General features: G+C 41.4%; 1 protein-coding gene across 1 annotated transcript in view; it reads right to left on the reverse strand.

Annotated features, from left to right (window-relative positions):
* NOP14 (NOP14 nucleolar protein) overlaps window positions 1-27,903 on the reverse strand; it is a 34,800-nt gene that overhangs the window by 4,608 nt on the left and 2,289 nt on the right. The window contains exons 2-14 of the mRNA XM_019553309.1: window positions 26,499-26,633; window positions 24,744-24,885; window positions 22,816-22,961; window positions 21,478-21,615; window positions 18,688-18,810; window positions 16,225-16,356; window positions 12,844-13,135; window positions 11,481-11,611; window positions 11,150-11,235; window positions 9,325-9,460; window positions 6,942-7,043; window positions 2,371-2,524; window positions 1,304-1,463 (exon numbers count right to left, since the gene is read on the reverse strand). Coding sequence (XP_019408854.1) covers window positions 1,304-1,463; window positions 2,371-2,524; window positions 6,942-7,043; window positions 9,325-9,460; window positions 11,150-11,235; window positions 11,481-11,611; window positions 12,844-13,135; window positions 16,225-16,356; window positions 18,688-18,810; window positions 21,478-21,615; window positions 22,816-22,961; window positions 24,744-24,885; window positions 26,499-26,633 — 1,877 coding nt within the window. The remainder of the gene's footprint in view (window positions 1-1,303; window positions 1,464-2,370; window positions 2,525-6,941; window positions 7,044-9,324; window positions 9,461-11,149; window positions 11,236-11,480; window positions 11,612-12,843; window positions 13,136-16,224; window positions 16,357-18,687; window positions 18,811-21,477; window positions 21,616-22,815; window positions 22,962-24,743; window positions 24,886-26,498; window positions 26,634-27,903) is intronic.

Below are 27,903 nucleotides of genomic sequence, written 5' to 3' on the forward strand. Positions count from 1 at the left end.
ACTGACAAGAAGGGAGTTCCCCAGCCTGTAGGTATGGTGCTGGTTCTTCCTCCCCAGGTGCATCACTTTGCACTTGTCAGTGTTGAATCCCATCCTATTCTCATCCACCCACCCCTGTAACCTGTCTAAGTCTGATTGCAGCCTACTCCTTCTGTCTAGCGTGCCCACATCCACCGACATCTTAGTGTCATCAGCAAATTTGAACAGGGTGCTTTTTACCCCCTCATCCAAGTCACTGATGAAAATGATGAACAGTGCAGGCCCAAGGACCGAGCCCTGCAGAACCCCACTGCCCACGCCCTTCCAAGCTGAAAATGACCCACCCACTGCCACTCTCTGGGTACAGCGCTCCAGCCAGTTGGCAACCCAACTGACTGTGTGGGTGTCGATGCCACAGTCCCCCAGTTTCTTAATGAGAACGGGGTGACAAACAATGTCGAAGGCCTTCCGAAAGACCAGGAAGACTATGTCCGCTGCTACCTCTGCATCTAAGGATTTGGTGATCTGGTCATAGACGGCCACCAGGTTGGTCTGACAGGACCTGCCGCTAATGAAGCCGTGAAGGCACGCATTTGTATAAATGGCAAAATGCATGTCAGCATGTAAAAAATGGCAGCAGTGTCCTTTTGAACTAAAACGCCTTCAATGTGTTTTAGTTCAAAAATATACTGCCGCCATTTTCTCAGCAGTGTGGTGCATACGTGTGTACAAATGCCCTAATTGCTTATCTCCTCACATTTTATGGCATCCTTCAAAAGATCTAGTGGCATTCTGGCTAAGAATCACTAATCTACCTCATGGCTTAGTTGTAAGAACATTCAGCTGAGAAGCAGGAGACGCATGGCACTTTACCAGAACAGAAACTGTGTTAGTTTGACCTGGCTCAGCTACTGAGTTGAATCAGTAATTAGCTAAAAGCACCAAAAAGGCCCACTAAAGTGCACAAGCTAAGCTGGGTCAAACTAACATGGTTCCTCCTCTGGGCACGTGCTGTGCTCTGTGTGGGGGCATACTGACCTGAAAGTAAAGCACCTCCCCTCCAATCCGTGAGCGGCCAAGGCTATTAGGCTAAAAGGACTCCCCCAAGTCCTCTTCCTTCTCTTGTGTCAAACATCTCCTAGTCATGTTTTTTCCGAGTCTAAAAGTTCTGTTAGGCTTGTTCAGTAGGGAAGCACAGAATGAGCACAGCTATACCAAATCCAAACTGTGCACGTGTGTCAAAAATCGCAGTTTTACAGATACAAGTGCCACTTAGGATTTAGCCCTTTCTCTATGTTTTCCGAAGCTCACTTGCCTGACATACCTGAAATGATTCATTTCTGTTTTGCTGCTTTCCTTTAATCTAGTCACAATACTCAGGGGCAGATTCTGCTTTTGCCAGGACTCCATGTCCTTCTTATCAGAGACCATGAGCAATTCTGAATTTTTCCCCAGCAGCCTGAAAGGGTGCACCAGAGTATAGCCTGAAAGCACAGATGAACAGTTACACACAGGTTAGATGTTTATGTTAAAACTACAGATTCTGTTTCATCATACATCGATTACGTGCATATTCTGGTTATTTGCATACTTTCTGTAAAGCAAAAACATTTGCCATCTACCTAATTAAATTTCTCAAAAATATGTATATCACAGCTTTTAGCATGTTTTAGTTTACCATACAAGCCAAAACTAGAAAAAGAAAGCCAAGGATGAGTTAACCGAGTAAGGCAAAGATTGAGAAGAGCCCAGTAAGAGACTTCTGCTCTCAGATTATTTATAAAGTGTTTCATAATTTGAAATGTGATAATCTAACAAATGATTACGTGCAGTGTATCAGTCCTAAAGCCCTCTGGTGCTTAACAGTATCCACATTTATTACCCTCAGGCTGTTTTCCCAACTACACAGTAGCGCTAAGGTAGAAGTACTGTTTTGCTGTGGGACCTGGGAAGCAGTGTGGAAGAACATGCAGATGACTTGCATGATTCAGTAGCTCCATGGAGCTGCTCCATCCAGTCCATCAAGCTACTGAAAGTTGGGGACACGGCTATGGAGGTGTGTAGCCTGTTGCAGAATATGTGGCCCCTGGACCCATTTAGAGATGGTCATCATGGCAGGAAGGTCAACAAAGGCTATGTGACAGCCTATGGTCACCCTGTGGCCACCTGGCTCCCATCCTGGCACCCACTGTAGCTGTTCGACCTGCAGATCCAGCCCAGGAGGAGCTTCATGGTCTAGATCCAGCCTAGGGCTCGAGGTGAGTTTGATACCCTAATCTAGGCAATGATCTAGTCTTTTGTTTGGAACACAATGATCTTGAAACCAAATGTAATCAAACTGAAGCCTAAGAACAATTACACATTCATAATTATCACTCCGAATAGGCTTACCCTGGGCTTGTTTTTTGGGTAGAGTAATGTGAAGTATTCCAAGAAGAAAATTGATAAGTTCTGGTACAAATCTCTGAGAGAGAGATATATATTCCTGGAACAAACTGCACACAAACAGTCCTTTAACAACGTCTTGTAGTGTTGTAACTTGGCACTATTAACAGAAAAGTTAGTAAAAAAAAAAAAAGAAAAGAAAAGAAACGAAACTGTCAAGCAAAGATAAACCCAACAATGAAAACTGTTTTATTAAGTTGCACAAGTATTTAACCTCCAAGGACTATTTTTTGCAGTTCTTTTAAAAAATACATTTTTAAAAGGTTATTTTACTAACATATCACTTCTCCCTAATAAAATCTGATCCCTTACAACCTCACTGAAGAAAGAATATCGCTAGAGATGGACGTTGCCAAATGAAGCTGATAACCTGTCCTGTGAAAGCAAGCTTTTTCGCACCCAGTCAGACTTTTCACCACCCACCCAGAAGCACTTTTCCCCAACTCAGCCAGACCTAGGGTGCAGGTCTGGCTGAGTGTGGAAAGTGCAACAGAGGTAATGGATGACCGCTGCAATAAAAGGCCAGAGTCCATTACTACCTTTTGTTGTGTCACTACTTTTCTTTTCATGTGGCACAACAAAGGGTATCAGCATCTATTTGCTCAGCGTTTGTGCTGCCATAAAAAAAATATTATGGCAGCACAAACGAGACTTCTATTTCTACCCTATGTGACCCAACTTTGTTGGGCCAGCCATGTCATGCAGATGTCTGACTCCAGACTCTTAAATCAAGTTTTATTTGTCCAGCTCAGCCAAGGCATATGCTCAAAGACAGATAGAAAAAGCACTTCAGGGACACCTTCAAGGCCAATTTAAAAAAAATGCAACATCAACTTCAACTCATGGGAATCTATTGCCCAAGACCACCCCAAATGAAGGAAGAGTCTGCTGCAGGGATCTCGGTATTTTGAAACCTACAACAATGGGAGATAGAAAAGTGGGAGCAGCACAAACAGCATGTTGCAGACCAAATCAAGAATCCAGCGACACCCGCCCCACACGGAAACCAGCACTGCCAGGTCTTAAATATGACATTATCGTCAGGGAAGCTCAAGCTTATCATATTTGCTGAAAAACTATTGTACAAGGAAAAAACATGAAAATAAGCATGCAAATGAACCATCATCTTGTTTACTTTATATTGCTCACTGTAAGCTGTCAGCAAGTGAGAGTGAACTGGATCAAAGTTGAGGCATTTCTTTACTTCTAGGCAAGTAATCGGAAGAAAGTGCTGACAGCAAATCCAAAAGTCAGTTAAGGCTCTCTGAGAGTGACTTGGGTTTTGTATATGCTGCATCAACTAGCAGCCTTTAAAATCATCATACATTCTGAACACGTTAACTATTATTGATCATACGTCATATAAGGATTTAAAGTATTGTACAAATACGATAATTATTGTACACCTGGCAACACTGACAGAAACACACATCTGAACTAGAGTCTGTTGATCCTGGATAGGCCTCATCAGCCATCTTCACACACACAGATAAGGCAATCATCCTCGACTGCAAGGGATTGCCAAAGAAGAAAGATGTGACATTCAGTAGAAAAGATGTCAAAACTACATGGGCCACTAGAGGTCGCCAAAGTACAAACATTTCTTCTTGCTTGTTTTGTTCCCATGACATTCTTTACTCTTGATCTATTCTTAAATTTGGTTCCTGCTCTTTGGACCACAAAGCTCAATACCCCTTTTGAGAAATGAACCAATCTGAAAAAATGAATTTCACAATGGTTCTGCATCATTGCTGACATCTGAGTAACTGAATCCAGAACTTCCAAATATGTAAATACTGTATTTACTTAAACACAAATCAAGGTTTTTCCCCTCAATTGGCACGGGGAAAAAAAGTCCTGCATCTTAATTTTTTCAAACAAGGAAATCTCACTAAATACACTGGCTATCATTAAACTGCTGCCAAAAGCAGCATGTACTTAGCAATGGAAACTAACTATGATGTTGATTAAATGTACCCAATACTGAGCATAACTATAACATACATGGCCCTCATCAGGCAAACATACTAGGGGCTATGTTTTTGTTGTTTCAAGGGCCAAATCGGTTCTGAATTCTCACTCTGGGACAACCATCTCTTGGCCCACAAGAGGCCTGGTGATCATGGTATCTCCCCTGTTGGGAGATATGAGCCAAAAGACTGACTGAAACCTACTGCAAGGATAGGTTAGTGCACCCGTCTGAGTAAGGCATATGGTAGTGTCCATCAAGCACAGCAATGGTCAGCCACAAAACACATACATTTCAACTTCCTCTTTACTTCTACAGCTGAGCTGCACCTTTCTTTCCCATTTCCACTGATTCCTGTTTCTTCACCAGCCTTAAATGCCTGGCAAACATCACCAAATGGGGCACTAAACAATTCACTCAGAATCTCTCTGTCACCCTTTCTCAGCCTGGCACACATGATTACTATGGCCCCACCCTCCATGAGATGAATCCATACCAGGTTGCCTTGCACCTCATCTGCAGATACATTTTTGAAGAATCTGAGAATTCGTGACAAGAATACCTGGTTCCAGTCATGAGGGGGGACTAATTAGCACCTGGATCCTTTGTGAGAGGATATCTGGGGTATACACACATACTAAGCAGCGCCCAGCTGTGGGGTCACCATGACCTGGAAATGCTGTTGACCCAATTAACTATGTGGTACATCAAAAGCCTTTGACTTTGGACTAATATGCACAGCTTGTACTACAGGTAAGTATGTGCCAAAGTGCTGCTTGAAAGTGTGTTTATGAAGCACCTGTGCTAAAACTTGTGGCAGTCTGAAAAAAGTAGCATGCAACAATTCTGGGTGAGCTAAAGTACATGGGTAATGTATGCAAACTGCTACAGCCATGTTTAATTTCAAGGTTATTGTTTTGAAATGTACTCCTCACTTTCACGTGCTGAGGAAGAGCAGTGTCTAACGGTAAGGAGAGGAGGAAGGGATTGCCAGGGGAAAATGTTACGGTGATGCAGAAAGCAAGGGGCTACCTGACCTCCCCAATTTGTTTTCCCTGCTGAAACAATGGGAGGTTGAGAAACTCAAGGAAACCCTCTGATAACTAGATTCTATACCTGGAAAATTATAACACATGTATAAATTTTCCATGTATAAAATGTAATTATTCTATACTGTCTTAAAATCATGGTCATCTTCTACTTAGCAGGTTGGGGGGAAGGGATGCATGTTAACTTCACTACAAAACAAGACAGGTTCTAGCAGGACTAAATACATTTTTTAATGCAAGCAAAAATGACTATTCTTAAAATAAAAGAACACTTAGCATGCCAGATCATTACTTTGAATCACTACACAGCGTATTCACAAGTCTCATGCCTTTTAATGGGCGTGGAATTTCTGTACAGGACATTGGCAAGTCACTGGATGTGTTTTTCTGATGGTTAGACTTACTGTAGCCCTACAAGCACCCTCGTTCTCGCCTGCCACGTCTTGTTGGTATGATGAATATAGGGAGGCTGCTCTTAAGCTTTAGGTCTGGACACGGTCTAGCTGGATCCTATTAACTCTGTTGTTTCTAGACCCCCTGACGTCCCGCTTCACTGTGGACAGTTCCCGAGTCTCTCAGCCTTATGAACTATATGCATAGCTTCAAACACCCCTTTATCACACCCCAAGCCTTGCAGATGATACTGGTGCTGTTTTGCCTAGGCCTCATTATAATTTGGCCCCTTGTACTCACTAGGCTCTCTGCAGCCGTCTCTGCGCCCCTCGGTGCTGGGGTCTGTGTACCTCAAATGCTGCACCCTCTCTGGCGCCGGGGTCCCCACATTGTAGTAAGCCCGCAATGAGGCCCCCTCCTTCCCCAAATAGCCTCACCTAAACCATCAGTGTTATCAGACAGCACACACACAACAGCCAACCATCATGAGTCCCTGGGCTGTAACATAACGCAAACTCATGTCATACTCTGCCCCTTTAAAAAAGTAAAATTCCCTCTCTGAGGCTTGGTGCCTCGTAGGCAAGAATACCTTATGGGTTCCTGGTGTCCCCTTTGTTCTAAGGGTAGCGCATCTGCCTGCTACCACATTTCTGGGCCCTTTCTTCCTGAAGGCTCCTTCCCCTTCGGCTGCTGGTAGGGAACCACCTGCCTGGTCCCAGGCCTAGGGTTATAAGGGCCTAGGGCCCTGCCTCCTTCGGCCAGCTGGCCAGGGTCAGGTGCGGCCAATTCCCTCATTGTCATGGCAACCTGCACCTGGGTTCTTATCTGGCTCTTTGTGCTCTCTCCCTAGGCAATCTCTGCTCTAAGAGGAGCAGGCACCTTAGTGCCCTGCAACACTTGGCTATGTACAAGACCTTCTTCCTCAGATCAACTTTTTCTCCAAGTCAACTGTTGATTTGAAGAGCTTTACTAGCCAAACCTATTTTTACCTATCCTTTCAATAAAGTTCTAAATATATTTCTAAATCTCAAAAGTATTTTTAATTGTACTTAAAGAAGAGATGGAGAAATACAGCCTTATAGTGAAGTAAAACATTATGCACTTACCTTAGTAAGCAACTGACTCATATATAAAAATGCAGGTGTGACTACTGGGTGCCAAAAGTCAGAGGTTGGAAAGAGTATTGCAGTAATTTTCAAATAAATGAGCTGATAAAGAATAAAACAGATGAAGAAATTAAAATACAATTTATAACTGTTATACAAATTATAACTGTTTTAAGTATCTGAATAATAGGGTTGACATTAAAATGTAACTTATTTCCTCATCCATAAACCATGGATATAAAGCCTAGTTATTAAAACACACTCTGTACCTTCCACTGGGTAAGCAGAAGGTTTATTATATACCTATAAATATCTATATTGCTTTACTTTAATGGGAGCTATCTGATGAGCAAACAGAATACCCTCAGATAAGAGTATCTTGGCACCAACTTGTAAGAACATGCTGGTGATCAAAAAGACAAAGCAATATTTAAAGTACCTGTGGCAAGCTGAAGAGACAGAATTTGTTGGGGAGTTAAGGGAAGAGATTGCCACCCAAAAATGCTGTGATCTTGAGGAGTCCATAAGAGGTTTAGATCCATTAGGATCCTGGTGTAGAAGCTGGACATGTACATAGTCTTTTATTGTTTTCATATTTGTTTTTTCTATAAAGCTTACACTATAAATATGTATTTTATTTCAAGGAAGCTTTTTGGTTACTAGATGCCACTGACATTACTTATGTAAAGACTAGAAGTTAAAATTTTCTTCAAAAGTGATGCCCAAGCTATCTTGAAAAGTCTTTATTTCAGGAAATAAATAACATGAAAGATGCCAAATTTTAGCCGATTTTGGATTTTAAACTTCATTGCAGAACAACAAGGAAGTTTTTTTTACCTTCCTGCTTGCCATCTGACACCTCCAGGGAAGGAATTCTACCTGATCAACACTAAGACCTACTCAACACAGATCACAAAGACACTCTCATGGACCCAGAGGGACAGCCTTCCATCTTCAGCTCCCTCTGTACAAAAATGAAATTTATTTCCTACCTATGGGGACTTTTTACCATCTTCTACCATCTAAATTTTTCCCACAGCCTGATGAAGGGACTTTGATCCCAAAAGCTTGCAGAAAAGGACAATTTTCTTGCCATTTTCCAGTTGGTCTAATAAAAGGTATTTACTTCAGGATATGTTTTAAAAATGACCTATCAAGTTTAAAGTATCTTATGCCCACCAATCATGTCCTCCCAACCCATCTCCAATATCCTACTTAATACTCTTCTGTTACTGTACTAAACCTGGTGAGAATTCTCACTCCACTAAGCCACTCCCTGTGAATCAAACCATTATAGCTTGTCCTTGAAGCGCTGAGTTAAATGCATCCTATCTTGAATTCCCAAATATCCAATTACCTACAGTTTGGGAGAATCATAGAAAATTAAGGTTAGAAGGGACCACAGGAGGTCATCTAGTCCCAACTCCCTGCTCAAAGCAGGATCATTTCCAACTAGTTCATCCCAGCCAAGGCTTTGTCTAGCTGGGTCTTAAAAACTGTTTTGGGTAACCTGTTCTAATGCTGTATACCCTCCTAGTGAGATAATTCTTTCTAACATCTAACCTGAACTTCCTTTGCAACATACAGGAATGTAAAGAAGATGACCCAATCATTTTATTTCAAAGTTTATAATTCAGTATCTATTTAGGCTAGATATCAGGAGGTGCTACTTCACTGTCAGGGTGGCTAGGATCTGGAACCAACTTCCAAGAGAAATGGTGCTGGCTCCTACCCTGGGGGTCTTTAAGACAAGGCTAGACGAACACCTTGCTGGGGTCGTTTTACCCCAGTACTCTTTCCTGCCATGGCAAGGGGTTGGACTCTATGATCTGTTCAGGTTCCTTCTGACCCTAGAAACTATGAAACTATCTATACCTCAAAGAATTACCTGTAATTAAATTTGCCATTTCTTTCAACAAGAAAGAAGTAACTGCTACACTGTGGAAACTACACCTCTGAATAATTTTTATTTAAAGTTTCAGCTGACATAAAGAGTATTTTTACTTGAGCAAAGAAGAAAAAAAAAAGACATCTTTGCTAACATCTCTTGCACCTAAAGCAAGACAAGATACAAATAATCCTGAACTCAGATCTCATCAGGTAAAGTAAAGCAAGAAAGGTTAGACTCACTGTGAATTTAGATGCAAACAGGGTTTTTCTTATCACTTATTTAACACTTTTGATGCCATAACTCTAAATACATGAAATATTCTTGAATATAATCTGAGTTTCTTATACCTTGAATATACTATCCAGAGTAGAAACCATGTGTAATTATTTTGAGTTTCTAGCTTTCCTGCAAAATGTAATGTTATGTTGGCATGGTATTTCACGTGTGGGGTGGAAGAGGCAGCAGACTTTCAAAACAGAACATATTAATTACCAAGTCTAACCCCGGAAATGCTGCGCGGCCCTTGACTTCAATCATTTCTTCCATGTCATGTGCAGCGTCTCGAAGTACAAATTTCATACTGTTACTTGCAGCTTCAGGAAACATCTGGCAAAGCTTGTACAACGGCCTATTAACAAGAAACATAAATCACCATCCAGTTACACTGCTTCTGCTAACAAAGAACTAGGACTTCTAAGGCAGCCAGGGAAATCTTATACACATTTAAAATATACTACTGTCCTTTAATCAAGTTAAGGTGGCATAACGGACAGATTTCTTTTTGAATTTCTTGACTCTTAATGTTACTTATTATGTCCAGATATACAAGTATATGGCATATGTCAAGCAAACCTCTACTCAGTTTTCTACCATTTACATTACGCAAACTAGACATTTCAAAGACAGTTTCATCATCTACTAAGAATCATCCCCACACAGTCTTTTAAGGTCATGTTTTTATAAGAGGAGGCTGGTTGAGAAACTTATACTTAGGTTGCCTGACATGGTCCTGTGATTTTTTTTTTTCTTTCAGAAACTGTTTCAGACCCCATCTACTATATTTTCAGCTAGCATCAAGAATTTTGCAGGGAGAAAGTTCTCAAGCTAGAGAACCGAAGATTTGTGACGTGGGGATTGTTCCAACTCCAGATAAGAATTGTTTTGACCTTTTCGTTAGAGAAAAAGGAATAAAAACATATAGAAAATGATGTATTGATTTGTTATTTAGTTTGCTAGGTCCAGGTAAGACTGTGCAACCTTAATTCACACTTCTTGTATAGAACATCCCTTTGCTCTTATGATCTAAGTTCCCTGCTTCATTTACGATATAGCAGGGGTGAAAAATTGGTGGCAGGACAAGTGGCAGCTGCCATGGCCACCACTTGCCCTGCTGCCAAATTCCAAACCCTGTGTGGAGCAATTACAAATATGATAAATGCTTGAATTGGGAATCTAAATGGCTTTCTTTACTTTAAGATTTTACAAGTAATAATATATTCCTGTATCTCTATTATCTCTGACAGACCATCTATTCTCAAATGCTGACTTTTTAAAAGGTGTTTAAGGCATGCAGTGAAGCAATGTTAACACACAATAAAACAAGTGGTACCAAGATTTGTCACTGTGGTTAAGACTATGGACATATGAGCAGAAGGGAAGCAGTACATTATGGCAGCTATGTACAAAGTAGCAGGCTATGGGTTTGAAAGCCTGAGAAATAAGCTTACTCTGCAATGAGGAGAAGGCATTTGAAAACATGACAATTAGCTCCAATCTGAGCAGTGGTAAGCTTGCTACAGTGGAAGAGGGACTACATTGCTTTCAGTAATTCCATTACTGACATAGTCAGAGCCATGGCTGCTGCCTGCTTGCTCCACTTGCCCCCACCCCACACTCTCTACCCTCTTCCCCACTGCCCTCGAGCCAGGTTGGGATAAGGGCAAACATGCTCCATGCTCCAGACTGCAGTGGTGACTGAGACTGCTGGAGCATGAGCTACAGCAAGGGTAGGGGGTGGGAAGGAGAAGAAGCAGGCAGGGGAGCAGAAGCTACAGGGGAACAAGGGACCCAAAGCTGCTGGAAGGGAGAGGGGGTGCAGGGAGTAGAGCGCAGCATGGGAGGGCAAGGCCCACTGCTTGCCCCCTAATGCTTGCGTCCACACCAGCTCCTCTACAGTCCCCCTGCAACTGATTTCCCCCCTGAATTTAAAACAACTCTTCAATAATTAGATTCTATACAAATGTATACATTCTCAACACACAGAATATAATGGGGGCGGGGGGGAGTTGTCTTGGATTTGGGTGAATATGGTACTTACAGGACCAATCTGTCAATTGTTTTGAGCTCTGGGGGGTCCATAGTTGCTAACTCTCCAGTGTAGTCCAAAAGGAAACCAAACAGTTTCTGCAAGAAGCACAACACATCATAACTACTATAGTTCATTTTCTCTGTGCATCTTTTTTTTTTAAACAGCACAGTAAGATAGGGAAAGAAATAGCAAATTATCAGTGATTTACATTCCCCTTATGTAAATTTTGAAGAAAAAACGTCACGCGAACATGAAAACAAAACAGCATATTTCAGACTGCTTGAATATTTTGTAAATATGCTTTAAAATTCAAAGCTCATTTAAAGTCTTAAACACATACTTCTAACTTTGCTTTGTTTCCCACTGCCAGGCTTGGATGATTGCACTTTTGAATTCTCTCTAGTACAACAAGTTGTTGTGTTGTTGTTTTTCCAGTCAGTAACGATTTAAGCTTCTCATATGATTCTGGAACTATAAAAGCAATAGTCCTTCATACCAGGTTAGGCTTAATTATAAACTTGAAAACATTTAAACATATTAACAAACTACTAATATGAAAACAGCTATTCTTCAGAACAAAACTACAATGAAAATATAGTTTTATGTTAGCATCTTTTAAACATGCATAAAATCATACAAATGCTTATACTGTTTGAGAAGCAGAGGGCAATGACATAACTAAGGTTTACTGTAATGTGTGCACATACAGGACAGGAGTCAAAGTTAAGTATGCATTTACATACAAATCTGTGTTTTTTGGTTTCTGCATTTACAGTATCATTAACTGTGAATCTGAATCCAATTTATTAAGGTTTTTTGGTATGAAACACCAAGCTACTAAAAGAAAAGAATACAGATGTGCCAGTTTTATGGGGAAGTCATTATGTACATGCGTAAATTAATGTTTGTGAAAAGCCTTAAGTCACTGCACTTCCTGATTTAAAAAAATGTTTTAGTTAAGCAGATGCTGAATCCAATTTAAATTGCATTACTCAACATCTGCTATTACTTCAGATTCCTTCAAATGGAAGTTGCAAGCAGCCTTACAAATCACAGAAAAGGATGTTTAATTTCAACACAGTTCCTTTAAACCCTGTAGTTCAGCATTTCCTACTAGCACACTTGTTTACTGAACTATTTTAGTTAAGAACTATGATTAGCTTGCAGAGTATACAAAATATTTTTCCTGAAGATACTATTCTAGAGATGCTATACCACAAGTGTCTGACCTGAAGGACTACATGGTAAGAATAAGTGGCACATTGCTGCTTCTCTGGCAAGCAAACTTTATTTCAAATATGAAAGATGATCTGCTCTTAATTGACAAAGATGGCATCATAAAAGGCTTTTTTTGAATGGGATGTTCTGACAGCACTGGTCACAATTCTTCACGGGTTTTCATCATGACTTTGTCTTTCACTTCAAGGGCTGAGAGGGGGAGTGGAAATAGCAGGTTCTGCTTTAAGACAATTTTCTCAAGTTGCTCAGAAATATTCTTGCTGAGAATGAATAGGTGTTAATAGCTCCACTGGGCTACTTCTGGTACTCCTAAGCCTAAAGGGTTATTATGAGATGGAACCTCAAGGAGGAGTAGATAGTCTTAGAACTTCCTCATTAAAGAGAAACACCTCTACTGTAAATCAGTTTAAGCCAACTGGAATATCCACTAATTTCAATATGCTTTGGATCAGTACTTTGCTTACCAGAAAATGTATAGGGCAGCTCATCTCTGCCAGCTTCTCTCTCAGCTTTTTGTCCTTCTTCACTCTGCAAGTTCTTTTCATTTCCTTGGTGTTTCTTCTCCCTTTTATTTGAAATGGCCTCTTCCTCACTCTCAAGGCCAGATTCAAGGTCAGAGTGACTGTCTACAGCATCCTCGTCCTCATCTTTGCTATCAGGTTCTTCCTCACTTTTATCTTCTTCACACTCATTGTCATGGTCTTCTTCATGCTTACTGTCATCTTCCTCATCATTTCCAATATCCAGTTTCCCATCCTATTATTAGAGAAAAAGAAACCATAAAATAGTTTACAGTATATTCTCAGATGAAAAAAAATTAAATTAAAATAATATCCTAAACTATGTTACAGGTAAGACATCACATTATTAATCTCGTCATCTCAGAATCTGCTTGAGATGAACTGACTCTCACTTAAGATTCTGGGGAATGAGGCAGATGACATGATAGCAGACAAGAGCTTGGTTAGGTTCAATATATAAAATGGTTTGTCAGCTGTGCGGAGCCTAGAGCAATGATTCTCAACCAGGGTGCTGCAACACCCTGAGGTGCCTTGAGATCCTTTCAAGGGTGCCATTGAATGCCAAGCAATGTTAGCACTGTTAAGTGTGCGAACAGGATCCACAAATAAACCCAGAGATTTCAAATAGGAATCCACAGGGTTAAAAACATTCTGCCCTGTTGTGGTCTTTCTGAGTTCTTTAGAACAGTAGAATAGCTCTGTTCTTTTTCCATAATCAAAAAACAAGGAAAAACTATGAGCAAGTATTTTCCAGTGGGTGCCTTGAGTCTAACAAAGGGTGCCTTGGGTCTAGAAAGATTGAGAACCCTAGTCTATAGGAACAATGGAAAAGCTGTCAACAAGAGAAGGAAGACAAGGATAGAATGGAAAATGCTGCAAGACAGCTGTGGAAATACACAAAAGGCAGTGCTCTGGTTGGAAAAGTCAAAAGGTGGACAGGACAAGAAGTGCAATTGTCAAGCTGCACCACAAATGAGAGGCTACAAGTCTGTTTAAAAAGCGACTTTCCCGGGATTTCTGTATGAAAAGGACAAGCAAGATGCAGAGCAAGAATGGGCTGTATCCAGGCTGCCAATTGATCCTATCCAGCCTGCTGTCTGCTGCCAGGAGCCTGAGGAAGGAGGGCTGCACCCTGCCCCGCTCTGCTCTGCCAGAGTTGGGGCCAGGTTAGGCAGCGCGCAGACTCCTCCAGCCCTCCCACCTGACTTCCTGTTGGCACTGCAGCTGTGTAGCCTTGGCACCACAGTGCAACCAGCAGCTAGGCCCGCACAGCATGGGATGTGATGCAGTGCTCTAGGTAACCATCCTGCACACCTGCCATGATGAGCTGCTGCCACTGTGGCACCACTAGGAGGTGAGTCTGTGCTAGCCACAGGGCAGGCCTGTGTATAATTTATATTTCAGGGGACTTTTGGGGGTTTTTGAGAAAAGTAACTTGTTCTTATGCAGAGGTACTCAACCTCTGACCCACAGCACCACTTCATCTGGTCTTGGGAAATTTGGTGGTGTGGGAGGGGTGGCTCCAGGCACTCAGTGTCATAGATTCTAGGGTCAGAAGGGACCTCAGTGGGCCATTTAGTCTGACCCCCTGCCCCTGGCAGGCAAGAAAAGGGTCACCAAACCTGGGATCATGTGAACCCAGCCAGGTGCCTGTCCAGTCTCCTCTTGAAGACCCCCAAGGATGGGGTGAGCACCACCTCCCTTGGAAGCCCATTCCAGATCTTGGCAACCCTGACCGTGAAGACATTTTTTCTAATGTCCAGTCTAAACCTTCTCTCTAGTAGTTTATGGCCATTGTTCCTTATTGTTCCAGGGGGTGCCCTGGTAAACAGATCATCACCTACTTTGTGCTGCTCTCCCCTTATGAATTCGTATGCTGCCACAAGGTCCTCCCTCCTCAGCCTTCTCTTGGAGAGGTTGAAAAGGTTAAGGTCCCTTAGCCTTTCCTCGTAGGGCCTTCCCTGCAGGCCTCTAATCAGATGAGTGGCTTGTCTTTGGACCCTCTCCAGGTTGTCTGCATCCCGCTTGAACTGCAGCATCAAATCATCCCTGACTTTCCAGGTGTGGTGCAGCAGCAGTGGTTCATCGCAGTGGGAGGACAGGTGGGACAGATGTTCAGTGTGCTGCATTGCATCCTGTCCTATGCAGGCCAGCTACTTCAGTGCCAGCACCACACAGCCACAATGCCAACAGGAAGCTGGGTGAGGGAACGGTTGCAAAAGGATGGAGAAGTCTACTGGCTGTGCAGTCTGACCTGGCCTGTGGCAGAACAGAGCAGCACAAGGGTCAGGGGTCAGCCCTCCCTCAGGTTCCCAGTAGTGGCTGGAGGGATGAATACGATCAATTGGCATCTCCCCCACTTCTCCCACTCAGCCCTCAACAGCTCAACAAAACTTACTGCCCACCCGATCTAGGATTTATTAGGAGCCTTGTTCCAAGATGTCAGAAGCCACTGGAATTGGATCTAAGAGCTGGAACTGGGCCAATTCTGCCCAGAATTGCATCTTTTTCAATTCTGCTGTTCTCAGTGGGACTGCAGTATGTATAAAAGAAAGTAGAACTAATTTGGGACCAGAACTTTTCTTCTTTTTACTCCTGTTAGCCTGTAAGAACAATATGGACCTGGAAGAGGGAATTTATTTATAGTATGTCCCACACATTATTAACTAGATAAATTAAATTCCAGAATTTCTATTTTCAGTAATAATATGTAAAAGCATTTGCTAGTGAGAGGCAGAATTGTCAGCAGCAGCAGTCATAATTTCTTGTTAATTGAGCATAACAGATATGGAGTAACTGAAAGAAACATGGAGCCCACTCTGGTCTTCTTACAGGGTCATGTTTCAGAGAGTAGCCAAATCAATGCATTTAATGCTGGATGATTCTTCCATTTGACAGAGAAAAAAATTCTCATATGAGGGCCGAGCTTCCTACTGCAGCTGGGCACAATTCAGAGGGCAGGGTGCATTTAAGGTTATTTTAGGTCACTACTTTCTTTTTTCAGTCAGGGCCTTCCGTGTACAAGGTAAGCACACAGTAAGTCATATTGGCTGCATAGAGGGGGATAATTAGAATAAACTCTGAAGAGCTTATAACAGCAACTGGCATAGTTTTTCAAGATGGCCCTCTTTCTGCTGGTTCTATGATCCTCTACCCTCAAGCAGGGGAGAATGTGATACAATCTCCATATTAAGAGAATAATGTCCAGGTAAAAAGTGCGACAAGCAGACTAAAATTAACAGAAAAGACTACTGTTCCACTTGACATTCTTCTCTCTTAATTTCAGCCACTCTGAAAGTCACCATAAAACAAATGAACTTTTACTTTATAACACAGTAAACGTCTGTCATCTTTATCTAGGATGAAACCATCAGCTAGATCATCAGCTGATATATGCTTGGGTTTCTTTTTGTTCTCATGTTCTTCTTTCCCATGCATTCGACGCAGTCTGTCTGCCTGCAATTTAAAATAAATTTTCAACATGAACACAAGTTATATAAAAGTCCAATAATTCTGCATCAAGACAGAACATCATGTCAATACAATAGGTAAAAAAAAAAAAAAAAAAGCAAAGTTATTAACTGGCATTATCCCTCTTGACAAAAACAATCAAGTCAAGAGACAGAACAACACATTAGCTTAAAGTCTGAGAATCCTTGTTTTGATCAGTAAGACTAGTCAACTCTTCTAAGCCTAATTTGGAAGACTTACTAGAAGTCCTGTGTAACTCTGATAATTAAATATTTATTCATATGCGGAAGAAGGGGAATCCACATAGATATATCTTGATAAATACAATTTGCAAAAAAGTTAAAGATTCTTTGCAGTTATGATTTTAAAATATGCATCTGTTTCAAAATCATAATAAATATGGAAAACATAAACCAGATCCATATAGAACTAGGAATATTACATTTTACAGATCCTTAATCGACTTAACAGACCATTATTACTGGGGTTTGTTTGTTTTTTTAAATTAATAAACACCTAGCTAGACTAGAAACTGGCAAGCTATGAAGTATGGAGAAAGCCCCCACAGTTCTACTAGAGCAGGTGTGCTCAACCTCCAGCATGCAGGCCAAATGTTGCCCATGAAGCCATAGGTATTTGGCCCTCAAGGCTCCCCACGGAATGGGAAACTTGGCGACAGGGGAACAGTGGCAGTAAGTATGGCTGCTGTCTCACGCTGCCAAATTCCCAAATCCTGAGTCCCACACAGTCAAGTCACACTTCCTCCCCCCATTCCCACAGCTGGATGGGGCTGAGCCACGCACTCTTTCCCCAGAGCAGCCAGGCTGGGGCTGACACAAGCCCCTTCCCCCCATGGGACTGGGTTACGCCCCCTTCCCTCCCATTGGGCTGCATCATGCCCTCTCCTCCCCCATGGGGTTGAACCACACTCCCTCCTCCCACAGGGCTGGGTTGGGGCTGGACAATGCCCCTTCACCCCGCAGATCAGGGTCACACCTCCTTCCTCCCCGCTGTGGAACTAGGTTGCAGCTGGGATGCCCCCTGCCCCACTCTATGTTGCTGGATCAGGACCATCAGCTAGATCTAGCCCCTGGATGACTTGGCACTGTCCATCCAGCCAACCGGTCACAAAGATCTGAGCACCACTGTACTAGAGTTATGTCTAGTAAAGGCAAGCCAGTATTGGCAGAGCTACACAAGCTAGCTCTACATGCACTAGCTCCCAAACTGCAAGCAGCATAGCTATGTTTGCTAGCACTACACCAACACAGCTATATCACTATATATAACCTGTTCAGCCTCCATAAGAGAAGGCTATGGGGGGATCTAGTGGCCTGTTACAAACTAGTCAGAGGGGACCAGCAGGCACTGGAGAAGTCCCTGTTTCCCCGAGCACTACCAGGAGTGACTAGAAATAATGGTCACAAGCTGGCAGAGGGTAAATTCAGATCAGACATCAGGAGGCGCTACTTCACTGTCAGGGTGGCTAGGATCTGGAACCAACTTCCAAGCAAAGTGGTGTTGGCTCCTACCCTCGGGGTCTTTAAGACGAGGCTTGACAATCACCTTGCTGGGGTTGTTTAACTCCAGTACTCTCTCCTGCCATGGCAGGGGGTTGGACTTGATGATCTGCTCAGGTCTCTTCCGACCCTACTAACTATGAAACTATGAAACTTTGGGTTTGGGAGCCATCACTTGCAGGGCTAGCTCCAATTTCACTGCACAAGGAGGCCTACAACGATGTACATGTACCCTAAAGACTGCTGTGCCTGGCAATTTAATTTGCCAATATGTGAAAAATTACTTCACAAGGTGAGCCTTAAGCCCCACTAAGATCTACTCATTCTACACCAATGCACGAGACACTAGGCTCCACATTATGCAAGGACCACAATGCTTCCTTGGCAAAACTGGCTTCATTGCAGAGCACAATGCTCCTAGTAACAGACCCTCTGCAGTCCAGGAGGCAAGAGGCGCATGATGTTAATTCACCTTTAGTATTGCAAAATAGGATGGTGTAATAAAGTTTAAGAACATCTTAGATCTGAATACATCATGCAATGACAGCTACAATGATGCTTGTTTTTAGCTGGAGAAAGCATTGGTTGTACTATTATGTAATCTTGCATGTCAAGTGTTCAGCCCAAGCCATTTTTCTTTTAAATGATCAGATTACCTTTTAAGCACAACAGATTTTTTTGTTTTTTACTGTTCTTAGTACAGCAGCTTTCAATTTGAGGCAAGCAAAGGGAATAAAAAAGGTACTGGGTCGCTGTCCGTAGGAGTGCTATACCACAGCTGAAAATGCTACAGTACCTCCAGTTTCTCGAGTCGTTCTTGCTCCTCTTTTGCTAGTTCATCCTCTGTCTTCATCCTGTCTGAGGGTTGTGCCTTCATCTCAAACCCAAGCTCTCGAACAATCATATCATATTCATCAGGCTAAAGAGAAGAACGCACCATGTCATGATTAACAAACATGACACCTTTATGTCTTGCTTCCAGCTGAGAAAGCTTGACGGACAAGAAATAGAATAAAATGTAGACTTGACACAGAACACCAAAGGCATTTCTAGATGGTTTCACTATTAAAAAATAATCCTATACAAATTTTTTAAATTGAAATCTTAACAAAATATTATCCTCTTTAAAAAAAAAAAAAAAAAAAAATCAGGTAACAGCCCTTAGCAGTTACATAGGGCTTTGGATCTTCAATGCACTGTGCAACATCTGGTTATTTACGAAGACATTACCTTTGTCTTAAGACTGGAAAAATGAGCTACTGAGAGGACAAGCAATGTATCCAAAGCTACACTGCAAAACAACGTGACAACTAAGGTTGACATCCGAATGTTCTTAGAGCCTCATCACATGCTTAATCCACCAGAAACAGCGGTGCTCAGCTTCTTGCCCCATCGGCCATGAGTGGCATAGGGATAACCTGTGGGCCAGATAGCGCCTTGAGGCCTGGCACTGCCCTGGGCTGCCTCCACCTGGCCCAGCACATTGGGATTGGGTGCCCAATCCAGTACACAAGGCCAGAGGCTCCTGAAGAGTCAGGAAATTTGGCAGCAGGGGGTGATGCCACCCCACACACACCACCAAATTTCCCAACCCATGAGGAGCCCCACAGACCAGATGATATGGTGCTGTGGGCCAGGGGTTGAGTACCTCTGCATGAAGACAAGCTGCTTCTCTCAAAAAAATTATATATAGTCCCCTGAAATATAGTTGGGGAATTTTCCTTTTACACAACTCCCCCGCCAACATATTACTAATTCTCTCCCAAATTAAACTTGATTGCAAATGAAAAGCACAAATTCTCACTTCCTATTTATTCCAGAATTGTTTTGTGGAAAAGAAGCTGTTCATTTGTGAATGTGTCCCTGTACTGTTTTGCTAAAGCCTCATACCCTTTCTTGGCAAAATACAACAAAGTGCTGATACCAAGGTGTCCTATTAACATACTGCAGTGCATTAATTGGTCTATTACAAAGTGTCTTAACTGAAATTAAAACACTTTTCAGAATAAACAAGGCTAACATGCAACTGCATTATCTTGCTTTGTCTTTTAAGCCAACTTCCTTAATTCACTAATTTGGAAATTGTACTTCCCAGTTGTGCAAAGAAACCTTGCAAATAAGGAAAAATGGAAAACAAATTCAACACATTATAATAACCGTTTCTAAAAACAGGATAAAAATAAAAACCCCGTTAAAAAAAATTAAATCAGATTTTTAATTTAATAGTATTTTTTATTTTTTTGCTAAGACGCTTTTTAAAAAAAACAAACATATAAAGATAGTTTTAATTCAAGATACGTTAAAGCTCAAATATGCTCCCTAATTCATAATGGTGTAACACCTCATTATATACTATTTGAGACAATATCTTCATGAAACCTTTTTATACATTTTATAAATAGGTCACAATGGGCCATAGACTATATTAGGGGCCCAATCTTATGGGTTCCTAAAGGCTCCTCTACAGATTAGTAAAGATTAAAGAAAACCACTCTACCCCATCAGGACTCAGTGCTCAGTCTGGAAGATCCCATTAAGCATCTCTGTGACGCTTAGTTTCAGTTCTCAAACTGTGGTTTTGTGCCTCCAAAACAAAGTTCTTTGGGTAGATGTGATATCTTTTATCAGACCAACTGAATAGTTGGAAAAATTGTTCTTTGCAAGCTTCCTTGTTAACAGCAGTATATAGAGATAAGGAGTTAACATCCTTGTTAACAGCAGTATATAGAGATAAGAGGTACCAGACCTGATTACCCACCCATTAGCCCTATTGTTCTCTGCAATTTTGTGCAGAGTCAAGCACTTACCTTTCTCTAAAAGTGCAAAGTTTCAAGAAGTTAAATGAATAAAGGGTATCCAACAACAAGAATGCATTTTTTTTGTAAAAAACAATTATCAAATTGAGGTTCCCTGACCAGCGATTTGAATCAAATCTATTCTGCCTAAAAATGATCAATCATTCATGGTATAACATGTCTGTTAATGGGTAGATAACAGAGCTTGTAGGTTCACACAGCAAAACTACTCAAAAATCAAGAGCATTTTCATTTATTTTTTTTATGTAAAAATAGATCATGAAACCTCATAGGCTAGTTGAAGCAGTAATGAAGTTATTGCCATTGAAAGTTACTGCTAAGTTAGAGAAACATAATCCAAAAAACAGTTCATAGGCACATGGAGCCTCAGACAACACAGTCTCATGAAACATGCTAACTCTTCAGAAAAATACTTTGGTGTCAGATGATAATTCAAAACACTGTTGACAATTCTATATTATACTGAATCTCTTGCAAATTCACTAGTTAAAGAAAAAGGATATGGACTCATGGATCCTTTTACTCCTCTATAACATCTGTTTAAAATCATTCCAACCTCAGGACTGTAAAATGGAACTCTATAAAACGATATACCATTCTTCCAATTTAACTAAAGAGGCGGCATTTTATTTTTAAAATTTTGCTAAAAATGGTTATATGCAAATTATCACTAATTGTTAATTAACTATCAATTTTCCCTCTTTTCCTCAATCACTACTTTGGATCAGTAATACATTCACATCCACAAAGACTGCTAACACAACTATTACCTTGGGTTTCTCCTCTTCTTTATCTTTCCTCTCCGACTTGGGGGTTTTGTGGGAGAGAAGGGTTTGGATTTCTTTCCAGTCACTGTCAAGCTTTTCTGTGAGTTCTAAGGCATTTTCTCTCTTTGTTTGTCTCTCTCTCTAGAAACATAATGAGTTAAATTGGCAATTACATGACCAAACAAGAAAAAATTATCTGCAGCACAAAAAGCAAAGATGATTTACATGGAGATTACACAGTTAAATAATTCTATCAACCCCTGTTTGGCAATTTTAACCATCCTTGGTGAAGCAAGCAGTGCAAAACTGAAAGGCAATATGTAAGAAGAACACGGCATCCAAGTTGGCCAGGTTAAGTGTACGGGCAGATCCATGATTTTTAAAAGAGGGTGCAGAAAGATTGACCAGCACTACATGCCTCCTCCCAGCCTCCCCCTCACCAAGGAAGGAAGACCATGCCCTGAAAGTTAAGTCCCTCAGGCAGATAAGGATCTCCCACCTGAACCCTGCTTTCAATAACCCTTCTTCTTCTTCATGCTCAGCAGCACCTCCCCTAGCGCTGTTTGTCCTCTCTACCTATACTCTGGGCAAAGGAAAGGGAAACTTGTCTTCTGCCACCACCGTCCCAGCTCCTCCTGCCATTGGATTTGGTTGTGTGGGGGAAGAGATAGGGAGGGGGAATCTTCCTGTTGCTGCTGTCCCCAACTCCCTATGCAGCTGCTCCCCACAGCCCTAGCTGGACCAGGGCAACAATGGCTCTGGAGCCCCTCAGGTCTGCTGAGCACAGCAGGCATAGTGGCAACAGCATGTGGGGAAAGGTATGAATGGGAGGGAAGGAACATATTGCTGAACATGGAGGGGAAGGGAGTGCCAGGAGGGGTAGATTCTAACCTGCTTCAGGGACTTAACCTCCCCTCCCCACCTGCCATTCCTACAGCACGGTCTGAAAGAGATACGACCCACCCACAACACTGTACCCCCTCTGGATTCACCCCAGCTAAGGGCTGGGTGATGCAAAAGTTTTGGAAAATTGCATTTTTCTCACAAGTTACCCAAGTCCATTGTGGCATTATTCATGGATCTTTCACCTCCATGTTTAAAAAAGCATTAACTGTCGCTTACCTCGTTATTCCTCTTTCTGAGTAGGAAAAGCATGGAGATTTCCATGACCTAAACCTCACAAAGGTTATGACATTTTCCATCTCTTGGCTTCACATTCACATTGAACCTATTCAAATCACTAGTGTTTTTCTTCTTACATAAATAGGTCAAGAAATTTAATAGGCCAGAGAAAAACTATCTTCAATTGACATGTTTTGTTCAAAGAATATACATACTCACCTTTTCTTGTTTGGATTTGGCAATGAGCTCTTCAATGAGCTCCTTGCGAGACTTAGGTTTTTCCTCATCTTCATCTTGCTGCCTACTAACTGTTTTCTTACGAAGGAGACCTCCACCACCTCCAAAGTGAGCAGCAGTTAACTCAGCTGGGGAAAAGGAAGGATGACTTTATGTTTATCATTAAACTGCTGAGGCAGTATCTCCTATTAAGGCACAGGAATGAACAACTCTTTTGAAAAAAGACTAATTTCCACCCTATTGTGAAATGAAAGCCATATGTTGTTATCTTAAAGTATTTTGCAAAAATTAATTCTTTTTTTCTAGCCAGCCCTACTTAGGATGGCATGTTTGCCTCAACAATGGCTTTCGTCCCTGGCTTAACTCTCATGTTAGAAACAATTTAGGCAACTTGATTGGTTTTGTAAAGATCTTATTTTATTTCTGTATAACTGCCGCGCGGCATTCCCACATTTACGCGACCTTGTAGTTTTGACTGTTAATCAAAATGAAAGCTTTGTAGTTTTCCACGCTTGTACCAAGCTACACATGTGCATTTTATAAGTTTCTTTTCTTATCTGTGTCATACCTGCAGAAACGAAACTTATGTAGAAAATCTACCTAGTAACTATTGTGTAAAAGAAACTATCCTATCCCTGTATGCTTAGCTTATATCATAGTTAGTGTCATAGAGGCAGTCCAACCAACATCTATAGAGAGGCAAAGAAGCAGGAAACAGCAGAGACGACGACTGGACAACCCTTCAGGAATGATCACCCTGTAAGCCGGTCCTCAGCCTCCCCGCCTGGGCGTATCCCAGCGAAAACCAAGGCCTCGAAAATCCGACAATCAACAGCGATTCACCGCGTTACAGTTATATTATTTTTCATCCTGTTCATGAGCTGTTGACCAGCCCTAGGACTAACTAGTGGGCAACCGCACCTATCATTGGACTAGTTCCAGTGGTGGAAAGCAAGGGCTTACTAGTGAACCCTGTGGGCCAACAGACCCTTTGTATCCGACATACTGTAACTGAAGAAACATTGGAGACTCCACTTCTTGACTGCCTCTCTTCATAGCTTAGACAGCATATCTACGCTTCTGTACTTATATTTACCGCAACTTTGTTCCAGCCGGTCTCCCCTCTTATTCGTAAGAGGGTGAGGCCAGGTGAGTGAATAAAACAAATTTTTACTTCACTTTATATCTACTCTGTAATAACTTCTACTACTAACATCCCATCTCAATGAGCTGTTGACCAGTTCTGGGACTTAAGGAGTCGGCAGCCATACCTATCATTGGACTAGTTCCAGTGGTGGAAAGCAAGGGCTTGCTCCGGAACCCCGTGAACCAAAAGACATCCTATAGACTTATTACAGAAAACTAACAACTTACTCTAACTCGTCTACTTGTGCCAACTCGGCAAACCTCGAAGGCAGTTATAAAGCTACCTCCAATCCCGCCCCACAAGCCACGCGCTCGCACGGCTCCATAAAGCCCGTGGCTCCCCAAGCGGTGCCGGAACCGCTAGCCCGGCATTCCGTCACAGGTTTATTTAAGAAGTTGCTAAAAAACTAAGACACTAAATAAACTTAAAGCTTGTTTAAAGACTAACTCTGTGTGTGTGTGTGTGTGTGTGTGTGTGTGTGTGTGTGTATGTGTGTGTGCGTGCGCGCGCACACATATGCATGTATTTAAAAAGGTCAGTCTGATATAATAAATATTTAATTAGAATGGTTTAAACCTTATAACATAATACAAGTCTTTTTGCTCATTTTGGATCAAACTTTTAGGTGGTTGATTTCAAAATTTCAGGTTTACCTTGTATCCTTTTCACAGTTAAAAAGGAGATGCACAACAATTCATATAGCCATGTTAATAGTGAGAATTGTTAAATAAAATAGAAAATAATATCACCTTAACTTACTTACCTGATAGTGCACCTCTATCTTCAGTATCACTGTCACTATCCACGATATCATTAAGTTTTTCAATATCTGCCAAAGATTGGCCATAATGGGTCAATTCTTCATCTTCGTTGAGGTTATAGATATTTTTCTTTCCAAAGTTTTGCTATAAAAAACAAACCAATATAAGCCACCCACTTTAAATAAAGGAACATTTTTCAGTATTATACCAGATAAATTAATGACGTCCTTACTTTTTCTTTTTTCTTTTTAAAGACCTGTATTTTCTGTTTCATTCTAGTTTAGAAGTCTCAAACTCATCCTACCCCTTGAGGCAAGCCTGTTAGCCAGATGAGCGGATCTGGAGCAAAAAGATGCATCACCTGGCCCATGGGACATAAATTTGACACTCCTTGTCTAGTCTAACAGCATACACAAGCCTACACTGTTTTAGCTACACTGAAGTTGGAGGAAGCAAGTTAGATTCTCTTAAAACCAAATTTTTAAACACCAAATTTTTAAACACACTTATTTTAAAAAGACAGGTAAAAAAAAAAAACCAGAAGCAGGGTGGGGTATTCAGTACCTTATTTAAACCTGCAACATTTGGATTTCTTATAAATTAAATTACTGCAATAACTTAAATTTGTTCTAGAATGAACTTATGTCAATTATCAGCTTTACGTGTTATTGGGCTGCTCAGTTTGAACATGGTGAAGGAGTCAATGGTATTCCACAGCCATCCTACTTGTCAGTGACAAGAAGCTTCATGAGCAAGCTTAGGAAATGGCTTTTCTCCAGCTGTCAAGGGAAATTTAAAATTGTATTTTAATAACTAAAAGATTTACATTTTGTGGCTGTGGAGTTGGTTTTGTCTAGTATAAAACCCCTAAATCCTAGCTATTTTTATAGTGTTGAAATAAATATGATTCTAAGTATTTATTTTGTACAGCATTAGTCAAAAGTGTACTGTTCAACTGAAAACTGGGTTTTTCGTGTCCTTGCATTACAGGGTATTTAGCAGAATTTGCAGATTTGTTGGAACCTGACAAGGCTGTTCCATGAGTGATTCTGCTATGGCCTTGAACTTGCAACCTCTGGACTGTGAACCATGCACCTTCACACCCACACCAGCCCATAACTGCATTTTTGATAAAACAGAATACTTCATAAAAAGTTTTTACTCACAGGTTTTCTTTTTTCCATAAAAACTCCAACTACCCAAAACCAGAACCTTCAATCAATGCTCATCAAGAAACTGAATGTTTCCAAGGGGAAAGGTTTAAAGCAGTGATTCTCAACGACGGTTTGGGGCACCCTGAGGTACTGCCATACCCTTTGAAGGGTGCACTGCAGCGTGAGGAGATAAGCAGATACATGAAGGCTCAGGCTTGTTTGTGCCTGGCCAATCCCCTCTCAGACCCTCTACATAAAGGGGTAAGCACTGTAATAAGTACATTAGTTTTTGAAATTGGGTGTTACTCGATTCAAAAAATTCTTAAGGGGTGCCAAGACCAATAAGGGGTTTTTTGAGTTCCAAAGGTCAAGAACCATTGGTCTGAAGGCTCTAATTTTGGAATTAATTTAGACTATGCTAAGGACTGCCTGGAGCTTAGGCACAGGAAGTATGGAAGCACAGGAGGAAAGTGAAATATGAGTTCCACACCGGTGATAGTTTCTGAGGTCCCAGCAAAAAATAAATTTGCATGAATTTTTATTTAGCAAATAAAATACCCTACAGGAATTTTTAAAATAATATTTTTCATTCATATATTCTACCTGTCGTTCCAAAGCAAACCTCTTCATCATCTTCTCTTCTGGGCTTATTTTGGAATTATACTCAGCAAAACGCTTATCTTTAAATACATTAGACTTTTCCCTTTCTTTGTATTCTTTTAGCAAAGTCTGCGTGCGCTAAAAAGAAAGAGAGAGATCAAATTAAAATCTTAACAAGGAGCATACATCTAAAACCAAGATTTCTATAAATACTATATTTACTCCCATACCATACACCTTCCCCACAACCAGCCTTTCAAAATAGGTGTGTGGCTTAAACTGGGAAACTATTTTTTCTTTGCTGCCATAGAAGCAGAGTGGAACAGAGCAGACACTGTGACTCATGGCTACCAAGATGGCTGTCACTTCATCCTGGAACTGCAAAAGGAGGGGCAGAATCCAGTGTTAAAACTCTCACAACCACTGATGAGGCTGTAACTTTTGGCTGAAGAGTCAATGAGCTGGGTGAGGATGGATAAGCTGCTGCATACAATTTGTGGAACCTTGACCAGACTTCTGGTATGGAAGCAATGCTTTATTACTTACAGTAGAGGTGTCAAACTCACCTTGTGCCCTGGCCAGATCTGAACCATGATGCTGCTTGGGGGCCAGATCCAACCACATGTGGCAACGGCAGCAATAGCTCTGACACCAACATGTGGCACACAGCACAACTCCAGCTCCCACCACATTGCCTAGGCTGGAGCTGCTGCCACTGCAGTATAACCTGTGCTATGACAGCAGCTCTAGCTGATGTGGTGCACACAGGAGCTCCAGCATAGATGAGCAGTAGCAGCGCTGATGGTAAAAGAGGTAGGATTGTGGCAGCAGTGACATGAAACAACTGGAGGGCAACGGGGGCTACATCATCCCTCACTTGCCAACCTGCTACTGATCATGATGTCTACTGGGGCCCCTGGATTCAGTGGCAGGCCATTTCCCATGGCCACCCCCCGCAACTTCTGGTGGTTCATTGGTACTGGTGAGCTGGATAAAGGAGCTCCATGGGATGAATCCAGCCCACAGGCCATATATGTTTGACCCCTCTGATTTACAGGAAGTGATATAGAGAATTATTTACAGTAAGTAAAGTAATAATAATCCTGTTACTCCCCTTGCCAGGTTCTAAGGCAGGGATGGGCAATTATGTCAGCTGGAGAACCACTTAACAAGTTATAGTGACCTGTCAAGGGCTGCATACATAAAATCTTAAAAAGATATAATTTTAACAAATTATAGATAAAAAGCAAATCGTATACTAAAAATCAAAATCTACTGTAAGATTTAAATTTTATTTCAAAAAATGACTTTTGTCATGATTTATCTTTTTGAGTAACATATATAGGTGATTGCATAATATCTCCAAATAAAGCTTTACTCTTGTACATTGTGTATAGGAGGGGTGTGG

The sequence above is a fragment of the Crocodylus porosus genome, unplaced genomic scaffold (genome assembly GCF_001723895.1).
Source record: "Crocodylus porosus isolate Cpor-Errol unplaced genomic scaffold, CroPor_comp1, whole genome shotgun sequence".
Lineage (NCBI taxonomy): Eukaryota > Metazoa > Chordata > Crocodylia > Crocodylidae > Crocodylus > Crocodylus porosus.